General features: G+C 50.1%; 1 protein-coding gene across 1 annotated transcript; it reads right to left on the reverse strand.

Annotated features, from left to right (window-relative positions):
- Positions 1–462: 462 nt before the first annotated feature.
- TNFSF15 (TNF superfamily member 15) lies at positions 463–15,269 on the reverse strand. The gene is made up of 4 exons (XM_033077734.1): positions 14,902–15,269; positions 7,971–8,022; positions 7,227–7,274; positions 463–1,028 (listed from the first exon to the last, which is right to left on the reverse strand). The coding sequence occupies exons 1-4, from the start codon at positions 15,070–15,072 to the stop codon at positions 601–603; spliced, it is 699 nt and encodes a 232-aa protein (XP_032933625.1). The 5' UTR covers positions 15,073–15,269; the 3' UTR covers positions 463–600.
- Positions 15,270–15,643: the final 374 nt, after the last annotated feature.

A 15,643-nucleotide genomic window follows, 5' to 3' on the forward strand; every position in this document is an offset into this window, starting at 1 on the left:
TTTTTGGGGCTGGTTTTGTTTTTGCTTTGGTTGGTTTTGGTTTTGTTTGTTTATTTTTTTTTTTTTAAGTTAGTTTTTGGTTGGTTTTTGGTTTTTTTGGGTTTTTTTTTTTTTTGGGGGAGGGTTATTTCACTTCAACCTGCAGCTTCACCTTTCCCTACCCATTACATTAAGGCTCTAGTGAGCTGCAGGGGAGAAGATGAAGAAGACGAAGAAGATGGAGAAGACGAAGAAGGAGAAGGAGAAGAAGGAGAAGGAGAAGGAGAAGGAGAAGGAGAAGGAGAAGGAGAAGGAGAAGGAGAAGGAGAAGGAGAAGGAGAAGGAGAAGGAGAAGGAGAAGGAGAAGGAGAAGAAGGAGAAGGAGAAGGAGAAGGAGAAGGAGAAGGAGAAGGAGAAGGAGAAGGAGAAAGAAGAAGAAGAAGAAGAAGAAGAAGAAAAAAGAAGAAGAAGAAGAAAAAAGAAGAAGAAGAAGAAGAAGAAGAAGAACAAGAACAAGGAAAGCAGCAGAGATCTCACCCCAACACGCGCCCACAGAGCCCAAGTCCAAGGAGGTCCCCCCAATGACCCTGGAGGGATCCCCCACCAGCTGCTGCCAGAGCCCTACAGCAGAAAGGCCCCAAAGAAAGTTTTGTGCTCCTTGGTGTAATCCACCAGCTTGATGTCACTCACGTTGACCATCAGCTTGTCTCCCGCCTCCAAGGAGACAACAGCGCCCAGGTAAATGGGCTGGAACCAACCATTGCCGTTCTCACTGAGGGTCTTGGTGCCCATCAGCAGCTGGGTGGGCTCGGGGTAGCTGTCAGTGACCTTGGTGATGATCTCAGTGACAGAGCTGGGCTTGTGGCTGCTCTCCACAGGCCCTCGGAAGGTGACCTGAGCGTACACGTAGTAGTCCCCAGAAACAGGAATGACCAGAGCGCTGCTGGAGTAGCTCAGGTTGTTCTTGGTGAAGGCCAGGCCCCGCTTGTCCTCCCACTGCAGGATGGGCAGGTGGCTCCCCACGGCGCTGGCCAGGTCCTGCTTCTTCACTGCAGGGGGGAGAGAGAGGGACAGGAGGGTGGGTGAGTTTGCCACAGCCAGGGGTGTGGGTGTAACACAAAATCTCTGCTCCAAAAGGGGAGGGATTTAAAATGCTGGGGCAGAAATGTTCTTATTTCCCAGCTTGAAAACTGAGCTGACTGGACTGCAGGACAGCTGTCCAATGGCATTTTCCAGGGTGCCCACAGGGTGCCCAGCTCTGAGCTGGCAGGACTGAAAGCCAAGGGTGCTTTAGGAAGCCTGGGGGTCCTGGCTGGGGGTCAGACCCCAAAGGGTGAGCTGTCCTTCCTCAAGGCTGAGTCTCCTGGCACTGGGCAGCAATGGAGATGGTTTTACCTTCCCATCTCAGCCATCTCCAGAGCCAAACCTTGTCCCTAAGTGACACCAGCACTGGGAGAGCTGCACCTTGTACCCAAGGGTTGGGTACACCTTGTCCTTCAGAAGGGAATTTTGTTCTTAGAGAGACACTGCTGAGCTTGCACAATGTCCACACTGGTCACCACCACGAGATGTGCTTTGTCACCAAGCATTGAGACACTTGACTTCTCTTCCTGTCAAGCTTCTTCTTAAGGGGGTTGGGGTTTCTCAGCCCTTGTCTCGAGCTTCTCCTCCTTGAGTGCTCTCAAGGACTTTTGTAGAATTCTTTTACTCCATTCTCAGTTGAGGATTTTCTCAAATTCTTTTTTAGAATTGCTTTTGGTTTACCAGGGTCACTGCAAACACCCCTCTGTGCTTCAAGAGGTCAAATTCCAAAGCAACACATTCTATTTTAAACCATTTTTTAACCCTCTCTTTCCCCTTTTTCTTTCTTTAATGATATTCTGGAACAAAATACTACATGTGGAGTCAGCCTCAACATTCCTCCAGACCTTTTCTTCCCAATCTTGTGGTGAGCTGATTACAAGCAGAGCTCCAGTCCTGACCCCAGCATCAATCTGATCCAAGCTGAGGATGCTTCCCAGGCTGCAGGGGAAAAATTCAGGAACTGCTGCCCTATTGCCTTCACCTGTCCTTCACCACTTCAGTTTCTCACACACAATAGACAGGACAATAAACCCCAACCCTTGCATGCTTTTCTGCAAGGAAACAAGAGTTATTTCTACTCTTTACTGACTGCCACATGAAACTGTTGTGCTGAAACAGCAGCAGTGGGAAGAAGAGGATAAAAACTATGAAGATTATCTCAGGTTTTAAAATGAACCTGGAAAATGAATGATGAATGCTTAGAACAGATCGAGGGAACAGTTCCAGGAACAGAGACATTTTTAATGAGCTTATGTAAATGTTCAAAGTTGATTTTTATTCAGTATTTGAGGGTGTGTGCATGGGAAGGGTGGCAAATGGAATGCAGGTCAGGGAAGGTGTTGGGAAAGATGAATCAGGAAAACTTTATAAATATGATTACCTGGCAAAAGATTTAGAGAATATGGAAACCATAAGTGAGATTGAAATGAAAGCCGTCTTTGAGATACCAAACATTAGTTACTAAATCACTAGAAAACAACAGAATGGCCAGCTGAAAGCAATCCCCTCTTGATTGAACAATCCCTTTGCTTACAAGCAGGTCCAAAGGTCAGAGAAGACCCTACCAGTTTGGCAGAAGGGGTCCAAAGAGTAGTTTTTAGGGTTTAAAGTGTAACACAGTGTGGTAAGGTAATGATTCTTACAGGCTGTATGTAAATGCTATAGGATTTGTATCTTGTATTAGATTGGTTAGTGGAAATTAGAATATTCAACACAGAAGATTTATTGTATTGTAATGGGAACCTCGCTCTCTTGGCTTTTCCTTTCACCATGCTCTTACCTCTCTCTCCCACCACCCTCCTACCCCCTGCTCTATTTACTCCTTGCTCTCTCACTGCCCTGCTCTGAGCTGTGGCTGCAGCTCCAGGCCCTCTCACCCATGTCCTTTGCAATAAACACAAGTTCCAAGACCTGGCTTTAGAGATCTCTGTCCTAACAGTCCAGCCCACCTCCTACAGTCTCCTACAGGAAGGCTTTGGAATTCCCTTGGCAATAACCATTAGGTCCAGCCTGGGTGAAATAAGACTCAGGAAAAGCAATGTGCTCATGTCCCAGTGGCATCTGTTTCCCTCTTTTCCAACAATAAATAATCCAGGAGGAGACAGAAAGGTGTTAGGAGTGCAATTCCTTTTATATTCTCTGAGTAGCACAACAAAATAATGGTCTTTTTTTTTTTTTTTTGAGTGCTGCTGAAATATCAAATCCTTCTAATCTTTTCCCAGGAGGCAAAGTGCATGAGCAAAGTATTTCTGGGAAGGGGAAGGCAGACAGGGATTGTGGCAGCAAGGAAAGCTAAATTACAGAAATGTGGAGAGACTCACAGCTGGTCTGTGGGCCAGAGAGGGTTAATGAATAAGGGTTATTTCTGAAAGGTCTTCTATCAAACCTGCATCTGGGAAAAGGATTTTTAGAAAAGTCTTGGGAAAAACAGAGGTGTAGATAGGTTTTACAGCCATGAAGGTTGTGTTGATTTACTGTAAGCAATGAACAAAGTGTAAACTGTGTAGAGGGTATAAAAGACAGCACACTGTTGTAATAAATGGAATATTAGCCTGGTGAAATGCAGTGTGGCAGTTTGTGGTCGTGCCCACCTCTACAGCAACACAGAATTATTCTGAGGTTGGAGACAATGGAGCTTTGACACAGAGGGAAATAAAAGAAAGTGCAAGTGCCCCTGGTCTGCCTTCATCCACATCCCCCTCGGTGCAGGGACTGCTCTGAACCCTGGGAAAAGCTCAGCTAGCTTTGGATCACTCTAAGCTTTGCAAGAGCTTGGAGCAACACATCTCAGAGAGCAGGGGAAATTGTGTTGAGGTGGGCAGGATGAGGAAAGATCAGAATAATCCCAGAAAATGTCCTGGGCTCTATTGCATCTCTGGAATATGGGGGGAAACTTGAAGAGAAGCTGCCTGTGAAATATTCTTTTCTCATAGAATGACACATTTGAAATGCCAGTGACACTCAGTTCCACAATGAATTTTTATATGAGTTATAAAATCGGTTTTATTAGTTATAAAATATGATAAGATCTCAAATGAACTACATCACTTCCTAACTTCTAGAATTACTCAGGTTTCACAACTTTAACCTCCCTCTTAGGATGAACCTCCCTCTATACATGCTCTTCATTTTCAAGTTAATTACTTTTCCCCATACTTTCAGTAACAGTCAGGAGAATAAAATGAACATTCAAATGCTTTTTAATACAGCACAGCTCCTTTTCTAGCAGCAGCTGTACTTTGTCATTTATTTATTTATTTCCTAAATTCTGGAGCTCCTCTTCCTGCAAATATCCCTATGATGCTAATTCTGGAAGGAATTAAAATCTGCATTCATTACCACAGTTCCTTCTATTTTCTCTCACACTCTAAGTTTCTGGCATCCCTTAATTCTCCTGTAATAAAACACTTTTGGTTCAGTCCCTTGCTGGAGAATCCCTGTTGCCTGTCATATTTGGGATATATTTTGTGCTGAATTTTTCTGCAGTCCTTAGCACCAATGGGAGAGCCTAATCCTGAACTCTGAGTCTCAGCAAGAGATTGGAGCCTGTGGTGAAGCCCTTGTGGTGCAGGGTCCTGTGTGTGCAGGGGCTCTGCTGCTCAAGTTTGTGCCCTGAGGATTTAATAAAGGACATCTGGAAGCAGAAATGATGCTCTGCCCAGATTTAGAGGTGGGTTTGGGACCACTGCAGCACGAGGAGCATGAGCCAGGTCCTGGTAATCCACTGTGCCACAGGCTGGTGACAAAAAGGAACAGGCCCTGCCCTGAATCCTGACCCCAAATCCAACCAAAAATGGGGAGGGGATGATGGCAGGGCAAGGAGAAGCCCCAAATAAACATTAATGCACAGGGAAAAATGGGGTTGGAGGGAAGTCTGACCACACCTCAGTAGGTAAAGTCATCAGCGAGGGGAGATCTCAGTTCCAGTTTGGATGAATAAAAATTCTCAGTGTGAGTTCAAAAGGCCAAGAGCAGCTGGGAGATTTCTCATAAAGGAGCTGATATCAAAACATGGAGCTATTCTGTTACTGCCAATTAATCAGTGCATTCCCAAAGAGCTCTGTCTAATTCCCATTCCTCTCACTCCTCTGCTCTCCACAATAGATGTGCCTAAAACTAGAAAAAGACAAAATAAAGGTGTGGAAGAGATTTCCTCCAATTTAGGAATTGTAGTCTGCCCCTGAAAAAGCACCTGAGGTGGGAGAATGTAACAAAGATAATTTTTCCTTCTACGCTTTCTGTGCACAAGTCATGGATTCTGAGAAGTGAAAACCAGGGTGGAATCCAAGAAATCACTATTCACAGGGTTGAAAATAACAGGAAATATTTTCTGCCTGCTAAAAGCTGTTAAGATGGGAAACTCATTGCCACAGGGAGAAGCATCAGGAATATGTTCAGGTTAAAACATGGTCAAAGATAATCCACAGATATTCAGTTCCTTGATGACTACAGCACAGTAAGGAGAGAGAAAATTCCCTTAACTTCCCCCTTTTCTTGCTCTTTTCTGTGGCCAGCAGTGACTGTCCCTGGTGGAATGCCAGAGGATTGGCACAGTCCAAGGGAAGCTGCCTGGGAATGATGGCAAAGGAATCTTTGTAAATATGGGGGCTGAGGAAATTTGGAGGAAACTGTTGGGTGTTTCCCTGTGGCAGCTGGGCTTTTGTGCAACCCAGGGAAGTTCCCAGCAGCAGAGCAGAGCTTTGGCTGCTCCTCTGAGTCACTGGAGCCTCTGGATCTCTCTGCCATAGGGGACTAAAGAAAAATCAAATTTTACAGTAGCAGACATGGCCCTCTTGCTCTTTAAAACCTGCACTTAAGCAAAGATGTGATTGTGGACAGGGACAGGTGAGGTCTGGAGCTCCAACAATCCCTGTGCCAAAGGGAAAGGCACTGAGGATGTTCACAGGAAGGAGCTTGTGGGACAAGGAAAGAAAACTCTGCTGGGAAATACATCAGCCCTGAGCTGAAGATTGATTGAACCCTGCAGGTGGATTTGGGTTGAACTCTGCAGGAGGCTTCGAGAGAAGCATCCCAGCACTTCCTGCATTTTTCAAATTCCAAAGTGCACCCTGGGGCAGCACTTGGGGTGTTGGGGAAGCCTCTGCAGTGAGCTGTTCTTTGGAGAGGGATAAAGGGCCTGGAAAACCCTTTGGCACTCACTCCATCCACACTGCAGCCAGACAGGAACTTTTCTCTGGGAACACCTAAATTCTCCACGTGGCTGGAGCTGGTGAGGATGGGGGATGTCTCAGGGCAGTGTCCTCAGTGTGGTGACAGCTTCAAGGCTGAGGTGGTGACATGGGGACCTTGGAAAGGCATGGGGACTTTGGAAAGGCATGGGAATTTGGAAAGGCATGATAACTCTGGAAAGGCATGATAACTCTTTGGGAAGGCATGATAACTCTTTGGGAAGGCATGGGAACCTCTTGGAAAGGTATGGTAACTCTTTGGAAAGGCATGGTAACTCTTTGGAAAGACATGATAACTCTTTGGAAAGGCATGATAACTTTTTGGATAGGCACAATAACTCTTTGGAAAGGTATGATAACTTTTTGGAAAGGCATGGTAACTCTTTGGAAAGCCCTGGCAGCCCACCTGTGATAGGACTTTGTGATGGCACCTTCCTAGCACAACATAAAGGCTTGGAGGGCTCAGCTTGTGTTACCCTTTCCCTGCTAGCTCTAAAATGTGTCACAGATTATCTCACTGAAAACAGGGAGGAAGATTGATGGCCATATGGTGTGTGTGTGGTCTGAGTTAGGCCTTGAAGAAAAATAAAATAAAACTGGCCTGATTTGACCTGATTTTGCTCCAAAACTTGTAATTCTTGCCAATTCACTGCTCCACAAGCTCCTTCCCCCGTCTTTTCTGGAGGATTCAGCAGATCACTGAGCCATCAGGCACCTAGTTCAGTTCAGTTACAAAAGCTGGTCATTCAGTGAAAGAAACAGCTTGGAAAAGTGGTGACATTTCTGTCAGCTGTCTCCTCCTGGGCCCTTTCCTACAGACACACTGCACTCAGTCTGGTGTGGTCAACAAGACAAAGCTGATTATTAAGCTCCCCGTGTTTCCTGCAACACCTGCTCCCATCAGATCCACACAGACCAAGGTTACTGAACCACATCATCTGCTGTAAAAAGGCTTTAGTACTGAACAAGAATTACCTGTCAGGTGAGCTCGTGGCTTCTCTGCACAGGAAAGGGTGTCTGTAACTGAGGGAAGAGGGAAAAAATGGTGTGAGGATCTTTGCTGCTGTTCAGTAATAAAATCACAGAATATCCTGAGCTGGAAGGGACCCCCCAGGATGACCCAGCCCAGCCCCTGTCCCTGCCCAGCCCCCCAACAATCCCAGCCTGTCCATCCCTGGCAGCGCTGTCCAAACGCTCCTGGAGCTCTGGCAGCCTCGGGGCCGTGCCCATTCCCTGGGGAGCCTGGGCAGTGCCAGCACCCTCTGGGGAAGGGAACCTTTCCTAGATCAACAAAACGTGAGTGGTGATGGAAGCCCGTGAGGAAATGTGTGCAGGCCCTCTCCCTTTCTGCAGAGGTCTGAGTCAGGAATTCTTTGCTGTGATCTATTATTGACACCCCCAAGGCAATAAAATAACAGGGCACATTGTGCCTGTGTCCTAAACTGCTGGAGTGTGAACAGAGGGAAGTGTGGGGTGCACCCAAATCCTCCTTGTGCTCATTCAGGGAGTCCCAGTGACCCTGCAGAGCTGTGGGGGAAGCCTGTGCCTGCACAGCTTCCACAGCCCAGGGGTTGGAAATGCTCCCATTTGACTCTGGCCCAGCTGTCTCCCTGCATCTTCCCACCCAGCTGTGCCCTGGCTGGGGTGGGAGGGCAGAGGGAGGTGAGTGCTGGGATTGCAGCACTGCAGCACCCAGAGGGGAAAGGGTGGCAAACTCACCAGCAGCCACTGCTCGTTGCTTCAGAAAGCGAGAGCCCCTCTCCTCTGTGACCTGCAGGGGAGAATTACAGGCAGTCAGCTCAGAAGGTCTGGTAGGAATTACCCCAGAATGTGGAATAGCTGCAGTAATGTCACTGAGTTCAGCTGGAGCTTTTTGTCAAAAAGGTTTGTGAGACAAAAACAAGACTTTGCTTCAGTGCACAATGTTTCTGCTGTTGAGCAGAAATAGAGCTGCCTTCATCTCTGAAAGGGTTCCAGGAGCCTGGGGGAGGTTTGTTGAATTCTGAGGCTGGACAAGTCCTTGGCACAAGTGGGAGAGCAGCAGCAGTGGCCAGTGTGAATCAGCCATCCTGGGGATGTGGCTGTCCAGCACTGCTGAGCCCCTGCAGCCTCTCCTGCCCCTCAATCCATGCACAGCAAAGTCAGAGGCTCTCCTCAAGGCAGGGCAGGTCTGAGCCTTTACAGGAGCAAAGGTTCCCCCACAACACCAGCTAAGAGGCTGGGGTGATCAGCTCCACCTGCCTTTTGTCCTGCACCTTACTCCAGAGTCATTCCTGAGGTCTGTCAGGAATTTTGGGTGACTTCCTGGGCAGACAGGAGCTGAGCAGATGTGAGAGTGCAGCTGCAGCTCTGAGCACTGGGGAAGGCTCATCCTCCCTCTCCTCTGCAATTCCTCCTGGAGCCGAACATTGCCCTCAGGCAGGACACGGCCCTGGGCGCTGAGGGCAGTTCAGAGGGACAGGACAGTGCCTGTGTCACCGGCTGCACCCCCGAGCCACCGGGCAGGCACGGCCGGGGCTCCCCGGGCAATCCAGAGGGAGAGGGCTCCGGGGGGAGAGTGCTGCGGAGGGAGGATGCTGAGGGATGCTGCGGGATGCTGCGGGATGCTGTGGGATGCTGCAGGGTGCTGAGGGATGCTGTGGGAAGCTGTGGGATGCTGCAGGGTGCTGTGGGATGCTGAGGGATGCTGTGGGATGCTGCAGGGTGCTGTGGGATGCTGAGGGATGCTGTGGGATGCTGCAGGGTGCTGTGGGATGCTGCAGGGTGCTGTGGGATGCTGAGGGATGCTGAGGGATGCTGAGGGATGCTGCAGGGTGCTGCGGGATGCTGCGGGGTGCTGTGTGATGCTGTAGGGTGCTGTAGGATGCTGAGGGATGCTGTGGGATGCTGCAGGGTGCTGAGGGATGCTGTGTGATGCTGCAGGGTGCTGTGTGATGCTGCAGGGTGCTGAGGGATGCTGCGGGATGCTGTGTGATGCTGCAGGGTGCTGTGGGATGCTGTGGGATGTTGTAGGGTGTTGCAGGATGCTTCCTCTGCATCAGGGCTGGGAGAAGCAGCCCTTGGAGCAGCCTGGGTTGTGCTGACCCTCAGGACTGACCTTTAGCCTGTCAGGAAACCCCATCCCAGAACATCCTGTGCCACAGGACTGGCATGGTGTGTTTTATGGGCAGCCTCCAAACCCACACAGAATAAACTCAATAAACCACCCCTGGACAGCTCGTAGGGAAGGATTTGACACATTTAGCTCAATAAGAGGCTTAAACAATATTAATATGTAAGTATGAAGCTGGCTCCTGCTGGCTGTGTCTCACACAGCTGCGAACACTGCAGGAGGAGAAATGGATAAATTGTATTGGCTGGGGAAGGGGAATGGTTGTGGAAAGACTGTCAGCCTGCCTGGGGCTGCTGCTCCAGTAAACCCAAAGACAGTTTAATGTTTTACTGGAAGTAAACATCCGTGTGCTCATGCAGAAAACAGTTGGTTCTAAAATAATTGCTTCAGTGTGTTGGGACACAAATGGAGAAGGGAAACAGTAGGAAAATTATCTTTTTTTTTTTTTAAATTTCCTTATCCACCTGTACACAAATGTGTGGCCCAGCCCCAGCAGCCTCCTGACAGAGATTGGTGTGAAATTCCAGTGCGGGGCTGAGTGGAAATTGGTGTTGTGCTATCCAGGAGGTTTCTGAGCCTTTCATTATGTGTGAGGACTTTCCAACTCCTGCTTTCTGTGGTGACTAACCATGAGTGCCCTGTTGATGTGACTCAGCCAGGTGACCTTGTCCCTGCCCTGATGGGGAGCACAAGGTCAGAATCAAGGATTTCCTTCACACTCCTCTTACATTCAGCCAGGTGTACTCACCTAGGAGTATATTTACACATTCCTTGTGTGACATTTCCTACATATTTCTCAAGTGACTAACTCTCATTAGTGATTCCAATCTCTAAGGATTCTGCAGCCAGTGAAAAAGTCAATCCCAAACCTACATTTAAGAATGTAACTTCTGTGGAACTGTTTACATACTTGAAGTCTAACTTCTGCTGAAGTTCCTTGTATAAACTTGGATGTTGCAATCCAAACAGAGGTGGCAGGAAAATGGGAAGGATAGCAAGAAGAATTTTGCTTCTTTACATAACATAACAAAAAGGTCTTGTTTAAACCCAAATTTACTTGTTTCCCAAGAAACCCAGCTGGAAACTCGAGGTGCAGGAGATGCATTCAGAGATGCTGAAGGACAGAGCAGAGGGATGAAGCAAGGTGTGAAATTTTCCTGTTGCTTGGCAAAGGTGTTGGTGCTCTTTATTTCCCTAATTGTGCTATTTCATAAGGGTATAAATATAAATATCCTACAGGAGATGTTTTAGCAGCAGACAGTGCTGCATAATGACCAGGTGTCAGTAAAACTTGTCCTGAGCAGGCACAGATGTGCATTGATGGGGAGGGAGAACTGAGCAGCACGAGACAACAGAGAGAACATTGACACAATCAGTGCTTTTCTCTCTTCTCCCTCTCTTGCTCAGCTGTGACTCTGAAAAGTTCACAGCCTCAATTTTCCCCTTGGTTACTGAGTGATGCTGAAAATTCCACCTTGAGCTGACTCACAGACGTTTGCACAGGCAGCTCTAAGTACCCTGGGGATTGCAGAACACTTCTGGGTGCTTCTGGTACCATAAATGCCCCAAAGCCCCAGTGCATTTATATCCAGATATTTCTAATCCCAAAAAGAAGGGCTGACATCCCATGGCATGGGAAGAGCAGCTGGCACTGCAGGCAGAGGGACTGGGAAGCAAAATACCCCCAGCTCCTCCATCCACTCCATCTGCAGCACTGTGTCACAGGGAGCATCTCTGCAGGTCATGTGCAATACATAAACCCAACTTTTTCTAACTCCAGAGGTCCTGCATGGCCTGGGCCAGGAATTTTTGGTAGGAACTGGTCTGTGCCAGTAAAAGCTGGCTTCAGTCAGAACATTTTGCTGCCCACTGGAAGCCTGTACCCAAGGCACGTGCCCACAAGGAACATTTGCATCCAGGCAGGGATTTAAACTGGTGCTGGCTTTAGAAGGGGAATCCAAACACCTGGGTCCATCCAGGTCTGCTTGCTGCTCTTCCCCAGGCATTTCTCCTTCCCCAAAGATCAGGAAGCCTTCTAAGGTTCTCCTTCCTTTACAGGCAGGCATGAGTGCAGATTTTCCTGGGATTTGTTGTCACCTTTCTGGCAGGATCCAGGTGTAGTCTTTGGGATTCTCTAGTTCCTTCTGCTCTGTAGCAGGTCCTTTCTCCAGTGCCAGCTGATGTGGCACAGACTTGGCACACAGGTGCGTGTCCAACCTTTGGGACAGGCTTTGGAATCCTCTTATGCTGCTTGTGGCTCTGACATGCCAAGGATGCTGTGATAAATAAACCCAAACACCAGCTTCTCCAGGCCACAGTGGTGCTGTGCTGAGTGGGATGCTGAGGCAGCCAGAGCTGCTCTCCTGTGCCATCCCATTGATGGTTTTGGGGACTCAGATTGAAACTTGGCTTTCCTCTGAGGAAGGATAGCCCTTCCTCCAGCAGGGCACCCCTATGGCCTCTATACAGATTCCCTGCCAGTAACACAAGCCATGTGTTCTGGTTTGAAAAACCCTTTTTTCTCTCCTCCCTCTGGATTGAAGCACAAAAGAAAGTGATTTCCATTTCCCAAAGGAGCAGTGGAGGAAGCCTGGAAGGTGTCCAAGGAAAATCATCACCAGACTGGAATTATTCATTGAAGATGCACCATACCATGACACAGAGAGAACACTGGTAGCCCACACATGTTGCTGTAATGACATAACTTGCCCTGCTTTTTCCTGAAAAGGACATCTCCAGCCCAAGAGGTGACTTTACAGTATCACAGTAGAACTGGCTTGGAAGAGACTTTCAAGATCATCAAGTCCAAGTCATGCCCTAAGCCCTCAACTAGACCATGGCACTGAGTGCCACATCCAGTCTTTTTTAAACACATCCAGGGATGGTGACTCCACCACCTCCCCAGGCAAAGCATTCCAACACTTTATTATTCTGTAAAATTTTTTTTCCTGATATCCAACCTGTATCTCCCCTGGCACAGCTTGAGACTGTGTCCTCTGGCTCTGTCAGTGCTGCCTGGAGAGACACCAACCCCAGCTGAGCACAAACACCTTTCAGGGACTGCAGAGAGTGATAAGATCACCCCTGAGTCTCCTGACTTTGCATCCCTTCAGAGGCACCAGGTGCACCCAGGGCAGGGCAGGGATGGCCAAGGTGCCTCACCCTGCACAGCGTGCCCAGGGACACACCCCTGTTGCACAAACCTCGCCAGCCTTCCCTTCTCCCTCTTGCTCCAGGAAGGAGTCAGGAATTTGCTCCTCACCTGCTGAGTCCCTCCCTGCTCCCAGGACTGTCCCCAGAGCACCGGGAGGTGACAGTGGGTGTGTGGCAGAGCTCTGTGGGCAGCCAGGGGACTCCTCCTGTGGGCTGCAAGGTCAGGAGGCCAACACTCATCTGGGGCAAACTGGGGATTCCCACTCAACCCAGAGTGCCCAGGGCACCCACACCCCAAATCCAGTGCCCCAGAGAGCTCTGCCACACATGGCTGGGCCCAAAAACTCCTGATCCGAGCTGTCAATGGGGCACATGAGCACGGAGTCATTTAGCAAACTTTGAATGCAGAAGGAAGTGCAAAATGACATTTTCCTGAGAGCTTTTATGCCCAGAAACATTCTCAGGGACTGAGCCACCCTGAACCTGCAGGCTCCTTGTGGAATTCACAGCCAGGCACACACGTGCTGTGCTGTCCTCTGGACAACACGAAGAGCACAGAGAGCAGAAGAGTGAATGAGAAGCTGGGAACAGGCAGGGCGGGCGGAGGGCAGCTCCTCCCCCGGCACCCCGGGCACCCGGCCAGCCCCGATGACTTTTCTCTTCCTCCCCGCGACTCGCAGAGGTTGTAACTGCTCTGAGCACCTCGTTACATCATTGTGGAAACACTACGTGTGCTAATTGGGAGCAGGTGCATGGGAATGCACACCAGCGCCGCAATTCCGACGCTTTACATTGCGCTCTTCCGCTTAAGAGACCAAACCCACTCGGAAAAATACTTTTCCCTGCTAACCCTGACAATAGGATCAGGAGCCAGGAATGCACTGGATTGATTAAACAAGTCCACAGTTTATTATTTTTCCGCTCCAGGATTGTTTGAAGACTGAGCTGTTCTGCTCTCGTGGGACACCAACAAACGCAGAGCAGCAGCAGAGACTGCCCCGAGCCCCTCGTGTCCTTTACCCCCAGCCTCGAGCAGAACCCAGCTTTTCCAGCTCCTCCACGCTCTGCTCTGCCGCAATTCCACGCTGCTGGAACTGAAGGCTCTCAGAAGGTGCCCAGCCCCTGCAGCAAGCTGTGCTGAGGGTTCCTGCAGCTGGAACCGACGGCAGTGACGGGACGGGGCAGCACCGCAGCTCACACACCCAAGGAGCTGCCAGGTTTAACAGCGCCAGGGGCTGCGCCGGGTCAGAGCCAGGTGAGACTCAGGATGCTGCACCCTGAGCTCAGCATCACTCGGGCACAGCCGCGGGGTCACCCCGGGGCCAGCACCGGAGCTGCCAGCACCGGGAGCCAGCAGCCCAGGCACGGCTCTCACCCTCCCTGAACACCCCCGGGCTAAACCTGAGCCAGGTGCCAAACCTGCCTGCCAGGCCACCAAAACCAGCTCCCCTTTCCTCGGGCCCCTCCTCGCAGCGAGCTCGCTGATTAACGGGGAATTTCAGACCTGAAGCTAAAATTCAATCCAGCACGGGGCATTCCTGCTGAGCTCCCAACCTCTGGTGGGAACTGGCGCTTGCAGGGGGATGGAGCAGCCTGGAGAAGGGCTGGAAGCAGCACAGCACAACTTTATACAGCTAGGAACAAAGAGAGTGCAGCTGTCTGGCAAAGGAGAAGAGCTGAGAAGAGCCCTGGGTTGAGAGAAAGTTTTAATGGGGAGTTAAAGCAGGCTGCAAAGTTTAGGGTCAGACTCCCTTAATTGTCTCAGACCACATCCCTGCAGAAGTTCGCATTAATAGCAATTAATAATTCACCAGAGCTGTAGCTGCCAGTGGGTACTGACATCAGCAGATCTTCCTGAAATCAGACACTGCAGGGGGAAACCGCAAACTGAATCCAAAGGAGGGAAGAAAATGAATCACAGCGTCAAAAATCTGGCAGAAATCAGTGCAGAGACACTCATTTCCACCAATCAGTGATTTTTTTTTTTTAAGCATTCCCTGCAGCACAGCAATAAAAGTTTTAAAGCCGCATACTCTGCTCGTGACCTCAGTGAAAGTAAGGAACCGTTAGTTAAAAAGAACGAGCAATAATCAGATTTTTCCTCGGGGTAAAGAAGAAGGAACGCACCAGCGAGTCTCACAAGTGCCCTCGAACACAAGAAATTCGCAAAGAGCTTGAAAAGAACTCCGCAAGGGCTCCGTCCGGAGGTGCGGGACGGAGTTAGTTAAAAAGAACTAAAAAAAAAGAACGAGCAATAATCAGATTTATCCTCGGGGTAAGGAAGAAGTGTCACACGTACCCTCGAACGCGAGGAATGCGCAAAGAGCATTAAAAGAACTGCACGAGGGCTCGGTGCGGACGCAGCCAGGTGCGCCCATGCCTTACCTGGTCGCCACAGGAGCGGCGCAGGTTGCCGAGCAGGAGGTAGGCGGTGGGCAGCATGAGCAGCAGCACGGCCAGCAGGCACAGCAGCAGCGCACAGCGGATCCTGCGCAGGTCCCTGCGGAGCTGCAGCCCGGCTCCGGGAGCCTGCTCGCCCATCTCCACCGTGTCCATGGCAGCAGCGCCGGGCTCGTCCTGCGAGGGAGCCGGGCACCGCCGCACCTCTTGTGGTGCCTGCCCTGCATGGAGACCCCCATTAAATAAGAGCCGGGCCGAGTGTGGGAAGGCACCGGCGCACACGCAGAGCCTCCCTCCCTCCCGAGGAATGCACCGCCTACAGTAGAAACCGGCGGAGCGCCGCGCTGCTCCTGCTCCTCCAGCCCCCTCCTCCTGCAGGAAGGCAGGAAAGTCCCGGTGGGTGGAACCAGGATCGGCCCTGCTGCCGGCCTGGAGCGGCTCCGAGGCTTTTCCGCCTGCCGGGGCGAAGGTGAAACCCATGGGAGTGAAAGTGAGAAGCGGGGCAGAGCGAGAGGCAGAGAGCAGCGCGGCCCGGCAGGTTCTTTATTCCCAGAGAAAGGGGAAGAGGGTTTTTTTGGGGAAGGAGAGGTGACGGGAAACAAGTGACCCCAAAGAAGGGGTCCGCTTCTCTGAAGTGTTGCCTCATGCCCCCCTTTTAGCAGAATTCCCTTTGCTCACTGTGCACCTTCTGCACCGTGCAATGTTCACCTTCTGCACCAAACGTCCA

The sequence above is a fragment of the Catharus ustulatus genome, chromosome 21 (genome assembly GCF_009819885.2).
Source record: "Catharus ustulatus isolate bCatUst1 chromosome 21, bCatUst1.pri.v2, whole genome shotgun sequence".
Classification (NCBI taxonomy): domain Eukaryota; kingdom Metazoa; phylum Chordata; class Aves; order Passeriformes; family Turdidae; genus Catharus; species Catharus ustulatus.

Bases quoted from the DNA above. Each gene is read 5' to 3' on its own strand.
- TNFSF15 (XM_033077734.1), bottom strand. From the start codon at position 15,072: ATGGACACGGTGGAGATGGGCGAGCAGGCTCCCGGAGCCGGGCTGCAG. The intron at 8,023-14,901 runs GTAAGGCATGGG...TCTCCCCTGCAG, and splicing joins GCCGCTCCTGTGGCGACCAG to GTCACAGAGGAGAGGGGCTC. The intron at 7,275-7,970 runs GTGAGTTTGCCA...CTCTTCCCTCAG, and splicing joins GCAACGAGCAGTGGCTGCTG to TTACAGACACCCTTTCCTGT.